At 35.1% G+C, this 15,172-nt stretch overlaps 2 protein-coding genes across 2 annotated transcripts; one reads left to right on the top strand and one right to left on the bottom strand.

The window, feature by feature from the left end:
• Window positions 1-47: 47 nt before the first annotated feature.
• On the bottom strand, window positions 48-5,506 carry LOC117333658. The gene is made up of 6 exons (XM_033893069.1): window positions 5,229-5,506; window positions 4,808-4,904; window positions 3,882-3,986; window positions 2,595-2,717; window positions 1,200-1,340; window positions 48-870 (listed from the first exon to the last, which is right to left on the bottom strand). The coding sequence occupies exons 1-6, from the start codon at window positions 5,375-5,377 to the stop codon at window positions 766-768; spliced, it is 720 nt and encodes a 239-aa protein (XP_033748960.1). The 5' UTR covers window positions 5,378-5,506; the 3' UTR covers window positions 48-765.
• Window positions 5,507-8,053: 2,547 nt separating this feature from the next.
• LOC117333652 (CDGSH iron-sulfur domain-containing protein 2 homolog B-like) lies at window positions 8,054-14,798 on the top strand. The gene is made up of 3 exons (XM_033893060.1): window positions 8,054-8,169; window positions 10,781-10,989; window positions 12,070-14,798. The coding sequence occupies exons 1-3, from the start codon at window positions 8,073-8,075 to the stop codon at window positions 12,160-12,162; spliced, it is 399 nt and encodes a 132-aa protein (XP_033748951.1). The 5' UTR covers window positions 8,054-8,072; the 3' UTR covers window positions 12,163-14,798.
• The last annotated feature ends 374 nt before the right edge of the window (window positions 14,799-15,172 follow it).

The following is a 15,172-nucleotide window of genomic DNA, read 5'->3' as shown; positions in this document are numbered from 1 at the left end:
TTGGCAGACGAGGCGAGTACCTGTGCACCACTGAAATTACACAAAGACAAGGCATGGCTACTTTTTATTGGCGCAGCTATTTTCAGTAAGATGAAGAGACAGGGAGGAAATATGAGTTGCACAACATTATTTCTTATGCGGATATCAGATCCTTTCCACGGTAATACCCACTTATAACAGTTTTATGTATTGTTATGGTACAATAGCATATGGCCACATACGAGTACCTGTAACTTGAACTATAATGAGCAGTATTGCGAAACAGTTGGAAGACATGTTAACACACACCCCTTGCCCTACAGGAAGATAATATCCCATTAGCTATTCGACTGGTGTAAATTGGAATGTAATTTAGAGTCAGGCCTATCTCTCGAAAGGGAAATTCCACCAAAAGTCTTTTCTCACTTACGCCTTCTCATCAAAAGTCAGAAAGTTCTTCTTTCCCATAGGAAGGAGCATTGATTGTCCCAAGACACTGAACCCTCTTAAGCCTATACTCCGAAGACCAATCTCTGCAAACGACATTCTAACTATGGCCTATCTTATCATCGGTTGATTACTAGAAAGGTCTTTTTTCAACCTCAACTCAGATAATCTGTCTAAAACTCCTGTTACAAGTGCTTGTAACACGGAAACTTCATTGTATGTGTTCACTACAAGCCTGACAAGATATGGACATTTCCGTACAGCTCATTGTATGTTAATCGTGTTGTCACAGTATGCCGACTCCCAGTAATATAACGAATACTATGACCACCACTACAGTTAGGGAGACGGTAATGCCAAGTAAGATGCTCCAGCGCCTGTTCTTCTTCCTAAGTAACCAGCTGACACGTGTTGCGTTCTCTCGAAAGGCATTGGCCTCTTTGACTGCAAAAGAACATTTCGAGGTGTGTTTTATTTACATTTGCATGAAGATAGCATCACTGAGAAAAATAAACGGGTTTTACAAGTACCACTTAAAAAGTCGGAAATTTAATCTGTATCATTGAGAAAAAGTGGGAGATGACATCACAATCTAAGGCCAGAATTATTATCACATAGAATGTGTCGAGAAACATTATCACAGAACAAGTCGGGAATAAAAATAACTGGAATTGAGAAGTTTCACAGAATCAGTCGGATCAGCCTGAAAATTTATTCAATCAGTAGTACTTTTCCAGAAGAAAATCATATGATCATTATTATAATATCCTCACATTTTTCTCGACAAAGAACTCCAGTTCTTCTGTCTTTTCAGCACGTACACCAGCCTCCTTTATGATCATATCCCTGACTCTGTCCTGGAACGTGTTTACCTTTAACTTCACTTTATCTTCATCCTCCTTAATGTCGGATACCTGTTGTATAATAAACATAGGTTATCCCCGTGTTCTGACATCTTCAAAAATAGTACACCCCAATATTAGATATGGTCCGGAAGTCAATATAGCTTTTTACAGGTGGTCGCGTGACCTCTTTTCAGCCAATCAGAAGTGGCAAAAAATCAAGAAAAATAATAATTTGAGACATTCACCTGATGTTTCTGTTTTAGAAACACCGAGTTTATATTGCGTTAAGGACATTATGACGTCACAATGCCCCAATGTAAATTTCCTGTTATCAAGTAAATATAATGCGATCTCACCAATTCGGAGACAAGTTTCATATCTAATGTAAAAATAATTTCATATGATTCGGGTAATATAATGCTATACCGACCTATTGGAATCTGAAGTATTGATCTCGAGCTTCACCATCGTTTGATATTTGATTCTACCACGTTGGTATAACACCATATTAACTTCACCAAAGGCCCATACTTGACAAATAAGATGTGTTAGTACATTTCCCCCTCCAAGCTTATATACATTTAAGCATTGATGTCATTTTTTTTTTTTTTTTAGTTTCATCGGGGTATGAAATTTTGTTTGCAAAGTGTATAGCGAATTCATACAGTTTGCAAACAAAATTTGTTTCATACCCCGATGAAACTAGAAAATAATTGACATCAACGCTTATAATTAATTTTTGAAAATGATTTTCTAATTTAAAACATGTTTTATGTACAATTTTACTGGTTTTAAATGGGATTATTTTTCTCAAATCAATACGCAACGTCAATTGTCGTATTGTGACGTCACATTGTTCTCACCATTCTCGGAATTTCTTTCATAGAAGAATGAAAAGAATTTTTCGACCAATCACATTTGAGTATTTACCATGAAAATAAAGAAAAATTAATTATAGAAGAATGAAAAGAATTTTTCGACCAATCACATTTGAGTATTTACCATGAAAACAAAGAACAATTAATTATTGTATTATAGAACACTTGACCACGTATTGTCTATTACTTCACGACAATAGCTATGATAATTATTTATATATTTACACTCCGAGATTTTTTTAATGACGCTCTAGCACAAGAAATCGTATTCGTATGACCTACTGATCGCCTCGCATATATAACATTTATATGAGGTTATAAATTGTCAGAAATGACACCAGCGTTAAATTGACGATACAGGAACTCATTCATGAATGTTGTTATGAATGTAAACAGATGCGCCATATTTACATGTGTAGTAATACAGTCAACTGTTCATGCGTACGTCTATAAGCTCAAACTCGTCCACAAGATCAGCTAGTTCCGACGTTTCTGACGCCACCATGGACTCTTCGTCTGGAGGTGATATTTCGTTGTCTTGGGGGATGTTGTCGGACGAATACAGCTCCTAAAACACAAACCACAATGTGTCAAATTCCGTCTACAAAATAAATGCTGCATATTAGCTTCAGTCCTCTCTATTAATTGGGACGTCCCATGTTGGGCCCTAATCTAGAAACGGTAGTGATTTACATGTATGTATTAACATTTTGCGGCATTTGCATATACGTCGTTAGCAAACCAAATTGTAGTACAGTGTACAGTTATATGAGACTGGATACTACAATTTGCGGTGCTTTGGTCAGTGTAGGAATACTACTAGATGCGTCCTGGATTAAATGGGCAACGGTCACTTTCTGTTTCAATAATTATAAGGAGCTATATATGCCGCAAAAATAAATAAGTAAAATAAATATTTAAAATAAAGCATCTTTACGAATATTAAACGCCTCATCACTTCTAAATCAATGCGCGATAGCGGTTTTTATTTCACACCATCAAAATAGTATAAATTGGAATGCTTAAATCATTCAGCGACAAGACAACACTATTGAATTTGTGTTCAACTCATTCTATGTGCTCGAAGTGTATGTTGACACGAAGAAATGAATTATTTTACCGGAAATACTGACGTCAGTGTCTTGGTAGGCGCCAAATTCAAACGTCCTCTAAATTTCAGGTTAAGGAAAATAAGTCAAAATGTAAACATATGCATTGAACTGATATACAGGCGATATGAATGCACTATTTGTGACGGGCGATATTCTATCTTATCTGTCCCCCAAATTGTTTGCATATCGACTGTATAATAGCATCTGTTAACAGTTCAATACTTAAAGGAATTCCTCAGACACAGACCACTTTGACTATTTTGGATTTTTGGATTGTTGTCCCTCCCACGCTTTCTAGATTGTACAAATTCAACGATTTCAGCGACCCGGGACACCAAAACTCTAGACGGACACTCCAACCATTTGAACCCGGCCAGACGCCCAGCCCAGTTCCGCTACACTTAGTTATATTCCAAGAATGACGGGCTCGTCCTATTGTAAATGTTTTCGGATTCAGGATTGAACCTAACGTTTCACACGATATCGTTTCGATAAATCAGATGTCACATAAAATTATATTAACAACTCAATATACATATATAATATTTTTAAAACAAATAATATTCTGCTCTCATATCTGACTTTAATAACAAACATGTCTAAATCAATAGACTACATACCATTTGGGTGTCAAGCACTGCCACAAATTCAGCGTCAAGTTCGTGCGGTTCGGCTGACATCAGATCTCGTGAGCCAAAGCCAGCCTGCCAAAACAGCGTCTTCACCTGTCCGAAAAAACTAGGTCAAAATGCACTGCATTCCTCAATATATGTAGAATTTACCAAGGAGTCAATTTACACTGTTCGAAATCAGCTAATAGCTATACACATGGGACAGAGACAATGGCTATTTTTGGGTCGTTCTTTACTCTTTAAGAACTTTATAATGACCTTTAAAATATTGTCCGCATCAAAATATCCTTCATATGGTCAGTTGGAATAAGTGAAATTGGTGGGAAATCCTCCGGCCAATATATATTCAGATTGGCGGACACTTTAGACCACTGGACATATATTGTTATGCATTGTTTTTGGTAAATATACATCATGTGTGTATGATGTTAATTTAACATTTCTGCTGGGATTGTATCCATTGCTTCATGATAGACTTTATTATTTCTTGTCGATCTTAAAATACGCGAAAATATTTCACACTGTTCGACTAATAAAGCACAAATCTGTTTTAACGCGAACATTTGTAAATCGATCTAGTTAGATCTATGTTAATATTGAATATCGTTTTTTAGAAGTACGACTTCCATAAGATCGTTTTGGTTCTAACTTGTGTTAAATATCCCTTTAAGCAAAACAATAGAGGTACTTTGAAAAAGAGTTACAATTCTTGAGAGCGTTACCGATCTCTACGTCAGCAACAACTAAGCAAGTGCGTGCACAGTGCCATTAAACACAATTAAAATATTACCCATTACAAATGAAATATAAAACGTTAATTATAACTTAGATGTGTTTTAGTACATAAATCTGGCTGAAAGTCACCCGTTCGCTACTAATGATCAACAGACTAGACACATTATCAAAAGTTTTACCTGAATCAGGAAAGCATATGACTGCATCACTGTGACGTCGGCTGTTACGGTACATAAGAATGTGACGTCATTCTCCGTGATCGTATAGTACACATAGCTGGTGACGAAACAAAAACAATCACTAATTGGCAATGAAAACCTATTTCTGATCTGGACCTCAATAGTTGTCTTTTTGGATAGATAAGTTGTACTGCTTGTGCCTAATCCCGTTGCTAAAACGGCAATAAAATATATGTTTAAATCAAACTGCCTTCCAAATCAAAACACCAAGACAATGTTAGACACACGCTATGAAAACGAGGCTACATGAAAAATGTATCCGGGTATGTATATATGTTTTATCCCATCTTAAAGTCCATAAATAAATTGGACCATCCCAATTAAATAATCAGTATCAATTTATAACCTTTTTGCCACTAACCTGCCAGCATTGAGGAATTTCTTTCCCTTTTTATACGTGGATATTTCTGATAAGCGAGACGTAAGTAGTTTCTCGAATGGTCCAGCCGCCGTTTGGTAGCTACACAGGACCTTGGTGCCACACACCACACAGCTGTACTGAATCGGCATAGGTATGTAGTGGACGATCACGCCGTTTCCAGTATTTTTTTTACCCAGAAAGGGGACAAAAACTATGATACAGTCACATTATACTGAGTACTGACATAAGATAGTACTACAACATGCTGTACATGGTATGTTATCTCAAGCTGATAACAATGACGTACTGGTGACTGGTTATCATATCAGGAAAACCAGCAACCACGTGGTGATAAATACAGTATATTATAGACATAGGGATGTTAATGTTGTGTGTTTAAAGTCTCGATATTTAGGATACAGCTTCTAGTTACTACCCTCCTTCTTCCTAACACGGGCTTCGGACCGGCTATGGTGGAGTTATATATGTAGTTTTAATGGCGGACCCAGTCTACTACCCAGACAGCAAGCTTACGTTGGGCCAATGTTGGGCCAATGATAGTAGTCACGTTGGGCCATCGTGATGGGCCAACGTTGGGCCAACGAAAATATGTCGTTTTAATGTGTTGGCCCGACGTTAGTTTAAACGTTATTTTATTCAACAAGACACAATAACATTACATATACAGAAAATTGCAAATGGGATGGGAAAACAAGCTTAAAGCTTATATTAATTCCTTTCCCAGCCCGACGTTGATCAAAACAAAAAAAAATCCATGTTGGCCCAACGTTGGTCCAACATCAGAATTAACAATTTATGTTGGTTCTACGTTGGCAATATCGGGAAACTAACATTGGACCAACGTTGGTTTAATGTCAGAAGTTTGACCTGTATGTGTTGGTTTTCGGTGGTGTTGGATCTGATACAGTTGATTCCATACAGCACGAAACCGCGTGAATATGGTTTACATCCTTTGCCTAATACCACCTTCAATGTACATGTTTAACTTCAAGAGAATGAGAATCCAACGGTAAGGTACACATTACAGGAGATAAATGCTAATTTTATTTTCTCGCATGTAACGCAAGGCTACATGTACATTAGCATTGTATGCCCAGAAAAGCATTGAGAATGAAAAATATAAAAGTTATGATTTTGTTTTATTTAAAAGCATTGCACTGTTTTTGTATGGTATTTATGATCTATTTGAATGCCAGAGCTTTGCAAACAAACAACATAATGTGAGTGTAGCTTGCTAAAACTGCTTAAAACTGAGTGTTGAGATATTTTGAAGTCATTAAAAGGAAAACGAAACAAATGACCCTAAAGTCTTTACAGAATCGCTGAATCGAAATATAATAATGTCGCCCGGGAAATAAACTTACATCTCAATAATAAAAGTACATTTATATATAGCATGCTGAGAGAGAAAACCTCCAACCAAGAAATTACGGACGGAGGGACAGATACAGCTACGCTGTAGTCATTAATACTAAAAGCTCCTCCAATTTACTGCTATACATATTTTTTCTCTTATTTTTTGGCGGATGTTTCACTGTTCATTTATTGTGTAAATTTCAATTGTACATTTTTATCTTTTCCTCGTTTATAACCGGAAGTAGAGCGGAAGTCCCTTAGATACGCACAATACAAAGAAGTTATGATCGAGCGGAAGTTACCAATATAGAAAATATGAAAACATTTCCAAGAAAAACAAAAAAGTGTACTGTCCCAAAATCCCGATAGTCATTAAGTGAAAAGTGTAAAAAAAAATTAAAAAAAGAAAATGGGTGGCACAGTGGTAACACGCTTGCCTTTCAACTAGGCGACTGGGGTTCGATTCCCAGACCCGGCGGACATGAAAAGATATGGTGTTACTTGCCGTGGGTTTTCTCCGGATAACCCGGTGTCCTCCCACAGTAAGACCTCTCACGCGCTTCCATCCGGGCCAACAAGAGTAATATGTACAATGTACATAAATATCAATTACTTTTATCTATATCAGTATATGTACAACTTCTGTCTTATGATGGCAATCTTCAAATTTGCATAATCATCAATTAAGATATTATTTCTACGATGATGTTTTAACCAGCTTTAAATAAAACGGGCTACTATTTTATTTAAAGCTGGTTAAAACATCATCGTAGAAATAATATCTTAATTGATGATTATGCAAATTTGAAGATTGCCATCATAAGACAGTTTTTTTTCTAGAAATCAACGTGTACACTAACTCGTGTATATTACATCACTCTCATGTTCATGTCATGTGTTAAGAAAAAATGAAATCGCTTCAAGTGATATACATGTACACAAAGACGAATTCCCAACCCACTGCCCATAATAATGTGTATCTAGCATCTAACTCATGCCAACGCCTGTCCATGTGTATACAGGGTAGTCTAGAGGATTTCTCCGTGAAAGAGAATATATATTATGTATATATCGGATAGGAGTATCACCGTTTATCGAGTACAAAAAAAGAAGAAGAATTAATTCGTTTTACTTAAAACGAATGCCACGCCATATGACCAGAGACCTATAGTATATAGGTCTCTGATATGACCAAGAACAAAAAGGCGTGTGGTGATTCACGTGGATATTAAAGTATAGGAATTATTAATATTAAAGTATTAACGTCGCTCTAGAAATATATTGGACGTGCTCTTGATATCGGTTTTTTGGTCACTCTTTCAAATGCTTTAAGTAACCTTGAAATAAATGGCCTCACTCTTGTTTAAGAGTTACAAGAAATAGACAGGATATATATTTCCGGAAAAAATCCTGTTCGATAGTCCATTTTAACTTTTAGATTTAGCGGAAGTTGTTACTGCTGGCACGATGGAGGTCGTTTCGAACATAATCACGGTATATTTACCGAACTATTTTAGTAATTTGCCAGTTCCAAAATCGTTATTTGGTTTTGCAAAGTTATCTGGTGAGTATTTAACATATTTCTGTGATTCAGCGTATGGTATCGACTTTTTGACAACACGAAATATTGCATGCGATGTGACATATACGTGCATGTTACTGTTAGGTAATGACTTATGGATTGATTTAGTCACAGGGTTAAGGGGTTGGTAAGAAATGCCTGCGTTATTTAAGCGTGTTTATGATGTTATATGCCATAATATAACATAGCTTGCACTTTAAAGGTACTGTCAACCACTGTATCATATCCATTTTATGATTTATCCTGCATATTAGCCTGGGACGTTCAAGCACAGTAGATCTAGACTACTTGCAATCTGAGGTTGTGATTCATACAACAGTGCATATTAAACGCCAATAGAACACTGACTACTAGGCCTACAGTACTGTTTAGTCGGTTGGACGAAACGTAGCAATAGCAGAGTCATGTAGACGATAAACAGGTTGGTATTATATGCCAATTGAGGTATAGTTTTGTAACAACAAATAGCCAAAATCACTCTATAGTTAATTTGTTAAATTTTTTCGTACAAGTTGCATTTATTTAGTAATGAACTTTCATACAAATGCAAAAATAAAAATTCTTTGTACATTGGAAAGTACCAAAAAATGATGCAAAACTTTTGGTAATGTAACATCAAGTTTCTAGGTAAACACAGAGACATATATAGAGAGATTGACAGCTCTCTATTTGCCCTTATGTCTACATGGTGGCCCCTGCCACAATCCTTTGCGGTCGCTCGGTTCAGTCTTCACTAGACGCCATATTGGAGAAAACTTGAAAACCAGACACATAATTATCGATAATTTCTATTTGAAATCATCACCAAGATCCAATTATGTGCTTTAATTTTATTAATATCAAAGTGCAGAAGTGTCATCAATATGAAATATATCACAATTTGCTGTCCAAGTGTTTGTATTTTGAGTATGAAAGTCAAGCACACCGCAGGAAAGATCAGCAGGAATCTCCAATTTTCGAAAAGTCCCTATGGGGTTTTCGAGAATACGGATAAATGACAACAATGTGCATGATAAACAAGACCACATTACATAAGTATGATAGTTTTTGGTTAATGTGGTAACTTTTGTAGTGGCCTAAATAAAACGATGTGCTTTTTGTGTGCGTTTAAAATTGAAGATGTTTTGGTCTGACGTAATGGCTGCTTAATTACAAACTTGGACATGTCGATAGGACCCAATGGATTTTCGAAAATACGGATAAATGACAACAATGTGCATGATCAATAAGATTATATCCCATAAGTATGATAATTTTTGGTTAATGTGGTAACTTTTGTAGTGGCCAAAATAAAACGATGTGCTTTTTGTGTGTATTTAAATTGACGATGTTTTGGTCTGACGCAATGGCGGATTAACCAGAACATGTCGAATAAGTTCCAGTACATCGATACACACATTACCTGTGCTCGCGTGTGTTTGATAGGGGACAGGGCGCTCTCGATAAGGGATATGCTTGAGTGGTCACGAATAAAGGGAGGCACCACTTGTACGGGGAAATAGCGATGTTACTTATCTCTCTATATATGTCTCTGGTAAACAACGCTTTTAATAAACATATTTTAGTAAAATATTATTTACCCTGTAGTAATTTGAATCACCATTAAATAGAACATTTCAGAATTTACTGTTTAATCAATTTTGTCTAATTTTAGTAACAAAATATATTGAATTGGCATATAATACGCAAATTCGGGTAGTATACGCAAGTTGGCGGTTTTCCCCAACGTGATAAACCAGTAACAGTGATCAATCTACAATTTATATTAACGAGTCCTTTGTCCTTTTTAAGTCCAATGCTGAAGAGTGTCACAATAATGTTTGATTTAACTATTTCCCGAAATTCTGTGGGTCTATGAGTACATGTACATGGAACAAACTAACACAGATTTGTCTCTGGTAATTATAAAATGTTCCAAGATTTCTCTGTCAACTCCTGGGGTGTGATTTCTCTGTCAACCTCTAGGGAGAAGCACATGCTGGAGATAATACAAGGATGTCATAGCTGTATTGTGTTGCATTGATGTAACCCCAATATTAGATATGATACAGTTACATAGCCGTGGAGAACAAACCAGGTAAAGAGAAAATAAGCATGCACCATGGCCACCTAGAAATGAGACGTGAAGATCTCAACCCTCTGGGTGAATTCCAAATATTAAACCCTCAGAATGTAATTCTGGTTGGAGATTTCTCTGTTCTGGTCCTATATATAGTATTCAATGGAGAAAAAGTAACAAGTAACAATCTGTGTCAGGGTAATATTCAGACAGGGTCTCCTTGTAGTAGTTGGTGGACAACTCAGGACTGAACAACATACAGGATACCAGTCACATGCCATCCAGAGCAATTAGGGTAAAGTGTCTAGCCCAACAAAACAACAAAAACAGCACAGACTGGTCAGTTTCTCAGCTTCCTGAGAAATACGAACCGCACAAGGAGCGTCGAATTTACCTGAGGTTATGTAGCTGGGGCTCAAACCAACAGAGCTATTAGAAGTTCAAATTAATTTAACATTTAACTAGCAAATCTAATATAAAGATTGTTGCATTCTGGTTCTTGAGGAAACTAAATCTTTATTTTTATTTTTGCAGTTGTCGAATGGTTTTCCCTTGTACCTGTGGTTGGGACAGTATCTTTGCTTGTGTACGTTACTTCACAAGCTTTTAAACCTAAACCCCCTCCAAAGAAACACCCCGTGAACCTCAAGATTCAGAAAGAAACACCAAAGGTGGTGAATTTGGTGGATATGGAAGATCTCGCTGACAAAGTCACCTACTGCAGATGTTGGCGTTCAAAGAAGGTAATTTTCTCTAGTTCTATATGTTATAGATTTGTATACCAAATCATGCATTACAAGTTATTGTTCCCTGCAGTTTGCTTCTCTGTAGTTGTGTTTTGTTAGCCCACCATCTGATGATGAACCTGGACAGTTCACCGTCCGTCCATCCTTCCGTAAACAATTCTTGTTATCGCAATTTCTTAGAAAGTACGTATACTGAAGGGATCTTTCTCAAGTTTCACATGTAGGTTGCCCTTGGTCCCTGGTTATGCATATTTTATTTTGGGACCAGTTGGCAAAAAACAACATGGCTGACAGGCAGCCATCTTGGATTTTGACAATTGATGTTTGTTATCGCTATATATATATTTTACAGAAGGTACTGAAGGGATCTTTCTCAAATTTCATATATATATAGGTTGCCCTTGGTCCCTCGTATTGCATTTTGGGACCAATCTGAAAACAACATGGCCAACAGATAGCCATATGTAGGTTCCCCTTGTTTGAAAGTATTGGTTGGATGTTTCTCAATTTACACAGATTAGTAAGAGGAAGGGGAAAATAGAGAGAAGGTCAATCTAACATGGAACCTATAAAGACCATTTAATGGTGGGCGCCAAGATCCCTATGGGGTGTCTTGTTAAATGAAGTGGTGATGTGACTGTTAATTGGCATGTTTTTTCTGTCTTTAAAAAGAAATTACCAATTTCTACTAGTTAGCCCTTTATCAAAATAGCTAAGAAAGGGAACATCACCGACTTGTTGAAATTATTTTGCAAAATTAATCAATTTTTTGCTATAAAGATTGCACGAAAATCCCCAGCAAAAATTACATCGCTGCTAAAGACATTATGAAAAATAAAGTTCAATCTATATTGGTCAATAAATAAAAAAAATCAATCTTTTTTTGGTCAATGAATTAAAAAATCAATCTTATTGGTCAATAAATTAAAAAATCAATCTTTATTGGTCAATAAATTAAAACCAAATTGGATATTAGTACTGAAAATCTCATTAAGGTTTCCCAATTCTATTTATTATTTTTTCACTTGCGCTCACTAATTTATGATATGTTATAATTTCATGTTTTATAATTTTCAGTTCCCTCTTTGTGACGGCAGCCACAACAAGCACAACGAAGAAACAGGGGACAATGTAGGGCCCCTTGTGCTGCGGAGAAAAGCTGCAGCATAGATGGAGTCACTACTTAAGGGGAATTGTTACCTTCAGGAAGGACACTTTCTGTTGTTATGGATTAAAATCGTGTGAATGTGTGAAAAAGAATCGACATCTAAATATATGACAAGACTGTCTTTCGTAAAACTTAGGAAATATCAATTTTATGGATGCCTTCTTTTCTGGTTGTTTGTTTGTTTGACAATACTTTAGAGGTCTGTTGATGTAAATATTTGATATTTCAACTTTAGTGCTACCCAATATTTATGTTGAATTTTCCATCTGTTAAAGGTAGTTATCATAAAAGTGGTATTTTTCTGCTAAATAATGTTGCTGATACTGAAGTATTTCCTATACAGCATAATTCCATGGCTACTTGTTAATGTAAAAAACTGGCATTGGTCATAATAATTGCTCTTTTTGTATCATCAAATATAAATAAAAGGATTTCAACAGGGTTTCTCTCATAATGATACTCCTATATGTATCCAAATACTTACTTGAAGTCCCACTTTGAAAAGACTTCACTGTCACAATAATAAGCTGTATTTGTGTAATTCATGATGCACCCATAATTCATTATTGTGAATTTGATTGACTGATTTGTTGACCCGGCTGAATGTTGTCATCCTTGGTCCAGTCGGACACTCTTTTTGTGTACTGCTATTTAAAAAACGGTTTTGCAAATGATCATGTGAATTGAAATCATTTTAAGCTTAAATGCTGCTATTGAATAAAACTGTTTTAAATACAAGTGTACTCTGAAAATATTGGAATTAAGAAATTATCAAATATATGATAATTTGATTTTAAGATCGTTCAATGTAACATGATTTATGCAAACTTAAATTAAGGGAGACAACTTGAAGCAAAAATATATAGCTTGAAACCTATTTCTTGCATCATCCATGTTCATTTATCAATTAGATTTGACATCAGTCTATCATTGATATTTTGAAAAAAATTGTATATTCAAAATATTGAGTGCTGAAGTGTATGTTGAAAATATTTAAGATGATAGGAATATTTGTTCATTCCATTTTCTAATTATTCAGGTATATTTGTATGTTTTTATATTGAAAAAAATATCATAGCATATTTTTTGTGTGTCAAATACAACAGTATGATTCAGGTTTAAGATTTAGTCCACTAGTATTACGTCTGTAGTTCTCCGGTATTGTTGTAACAGGGCATGTTTTGCAGCCAAAGTCACCGTTGTGGAAATATACCCCTGATAGCACAACAGCAGGATCATCTCATTTTGTAATATTCATCAGGTTTATATCTATAGACGTATTTCAATAATAAGAACCAGTCTTAACAGTACTACAAAAAAAGGTCAATTTATTCTCATTGTATAGGCCTAATAGAATAAAACCCTTTTCTCTTGTATAAATTCACAAAATTATCTCATGTGTGAATCACCACTATTCACAAGATTCCTGGTGTGTCAAAAGCATCTTTGATTTCCCCAAAATAATTTAAATAGATAGTGGATTCAAGACTACTTTGTCACTGATTACTGTAAATGTGAGGTTCTACGGTTACTTCCAACATTGTACATGAACTGGTTTGTCAAATCTTTTTTTCAAATGTAATATTTCTGGCATACATCTTGACAGACCTGCAGATGTCAATACAGGCTTTGAAAGTCTTTATCAAGGATCATCAGAAAACAACATGAAACCACCAGGTCCGTCCTTAATTATTTCATAAATGAACAACTTTTGACCAATTTATCCAACTGATAAAAGAAAACTGCCTAAAGGATTTTCTTGTTTCATTCATATTCTGAAATTAACTATCTAAATCACTTCTGATATATAATTACTGTGTTATGTTTCAAATACTTTTTCATCATCTGGTTTACTTCTTATCCACAGCGTTAGTGTTTGGTGATAGATCTTCTTTATTTTCTTAGTCTCTTATGAATTATCATAATCTGAATATTTTCTTAGTCTTTATGAATTATCATAATCTGAATATTTTCTTAGGCTCTTATGAATTATCTTAATCTGAAATCTCTCTATAATGGGAATGTTCTTGAGAAAAGTCTACCCAAGACTGGTCATATTTGAATTGGACGACAGCTGATATATAGAATTCTCATGTGAAGATAGATTGTATACTGTTGTATACAGAATGTAGAATAAGATAAGAGATTCAGAAGACAGCATATATACAGAATCTTTACATAATCTTTATGTACCCCAAATTTACTGGTTAAATGGTTTTGTAAATTGTTAAAATTGTCATACTTTGATTCAGTGTTTTGACTTCCAGTGGTTGTTAAACTGGGAAAGACTTCTAACCAGTTTGTTAATTTCTTTTTTCTTAATGTGCACACATTTTGTACTTTTTTAATAATGCTGATTATTTTGAATCATAGAACTCTTATAAGTAACAAATGATCTTAACATCAATCCATGGGGATATACATGGTGCAGTTTTTCTAATTACAAACTTCTATCAAAATGTAATTTCATTCACCTTTTTTGTTCTAATTACTTGTACAAACTTCTATCAAAATGTAATTTTGTTTAGTTAAATGCATTTTTGGAAAACTTTGTTATTTTGTGCTTGAGCCTGGTTAATTTGTATACATTGGGTTTTTATGTAAATTGATAATAAAAAATGTTGCATATATATTAATACAATGATTCTGACGATTTGTTATTCAAGATCTCCACAACATGTTTTATGTACTACACAGGGACTTGCAATTTGGCTTACATTTCCAACTTATACTGCATTAAGTTTCTGTATGAAAGATGTTTTATTAATATATTGTACCAGTTTTGTCAGATGAGTGACGCAAGGTTGTACTCGCTTTATATCTTGTCATGGTTTTTATAAGAGTAATCCCTCTTGCCACACTCAAATGACAAACTTCAAAATTTACTTTCACCAATTTTAGGGGAATAAGCTTGACATGAACACAATCCTATATAGAACTGATTGATGTAAATCTAATTAATCAAAGTCAGTTTTCTAAAGATAACATTAAATGCATTAATCTTGATGGTCC

The sequence above is a fragment of the Pecten maximus genome, chromosome 1 (genome assembly GCF_902652985.1).
Source record: "Pecten maximus chromosome 1, xPecMax1.1, whole genome shotgun sequence".
Lineage (NCBI taxonomy): Eukaryota > Metazoa > Mollusca > Bivalvia > Pectinida > Pectinidae > Pecten > Pecten maximus.
This window is presented reverse-complemented; position numbering and strand designations above follow the sequence as displayed.

What these genes read in the sequence shown, in the direction of transcription:
- LOC117333658 (XM_033893069.1), bottom strand. Translation starts at nt 5,377, where the DNA reads ATGCCGATTCAGTACAGCTGTGTGGTGTGTGGCACCAAGGTCCTGTGT. An exon ending in CATATGCTTTCCTGATTCAG is followed by an intron (nt 3,987 to 4,807) that starts GTAAAACTTTTG and finishes TTTTTCGGACAG; the next exon opens with GTGAAGACGCTGTTTTGGCA. An exon ending in ACGAGTTTGAGCTTATAGAC is followed by an intron (nt 1,341 to 2,594) that starts GTACGCATGAAC and finishes ATTATACAACAG; the next exon opens with GTATCCGACATTAAGGAGGA.
- LOC117333652 (XM_033893060.1), top strand. Translation starts at nt 8,073, where the DNA reads ATGGAGGTCGTTTCGAACATAATCACGGTATATTTACCGAACTATTTT. An exon ending in TGGTTTTGCAAAGTTATCTG is followed by an intron (nt 8,170 to 10,780) that starts GTGAGTATTTAA and finishes TTATTTTTGCAG; the next exon opens with TTGTCGAATGGTTTTCCCTT. An exon ending in GATGTTGGCGTTCAAAGAAG is followed by an intron (nt 10,990 to 12,069) that starts GTAATTTTCTCT and finishes TATAATTTTCAG; the next exon opens with TTCCCTCTTTGTGACGGCAG.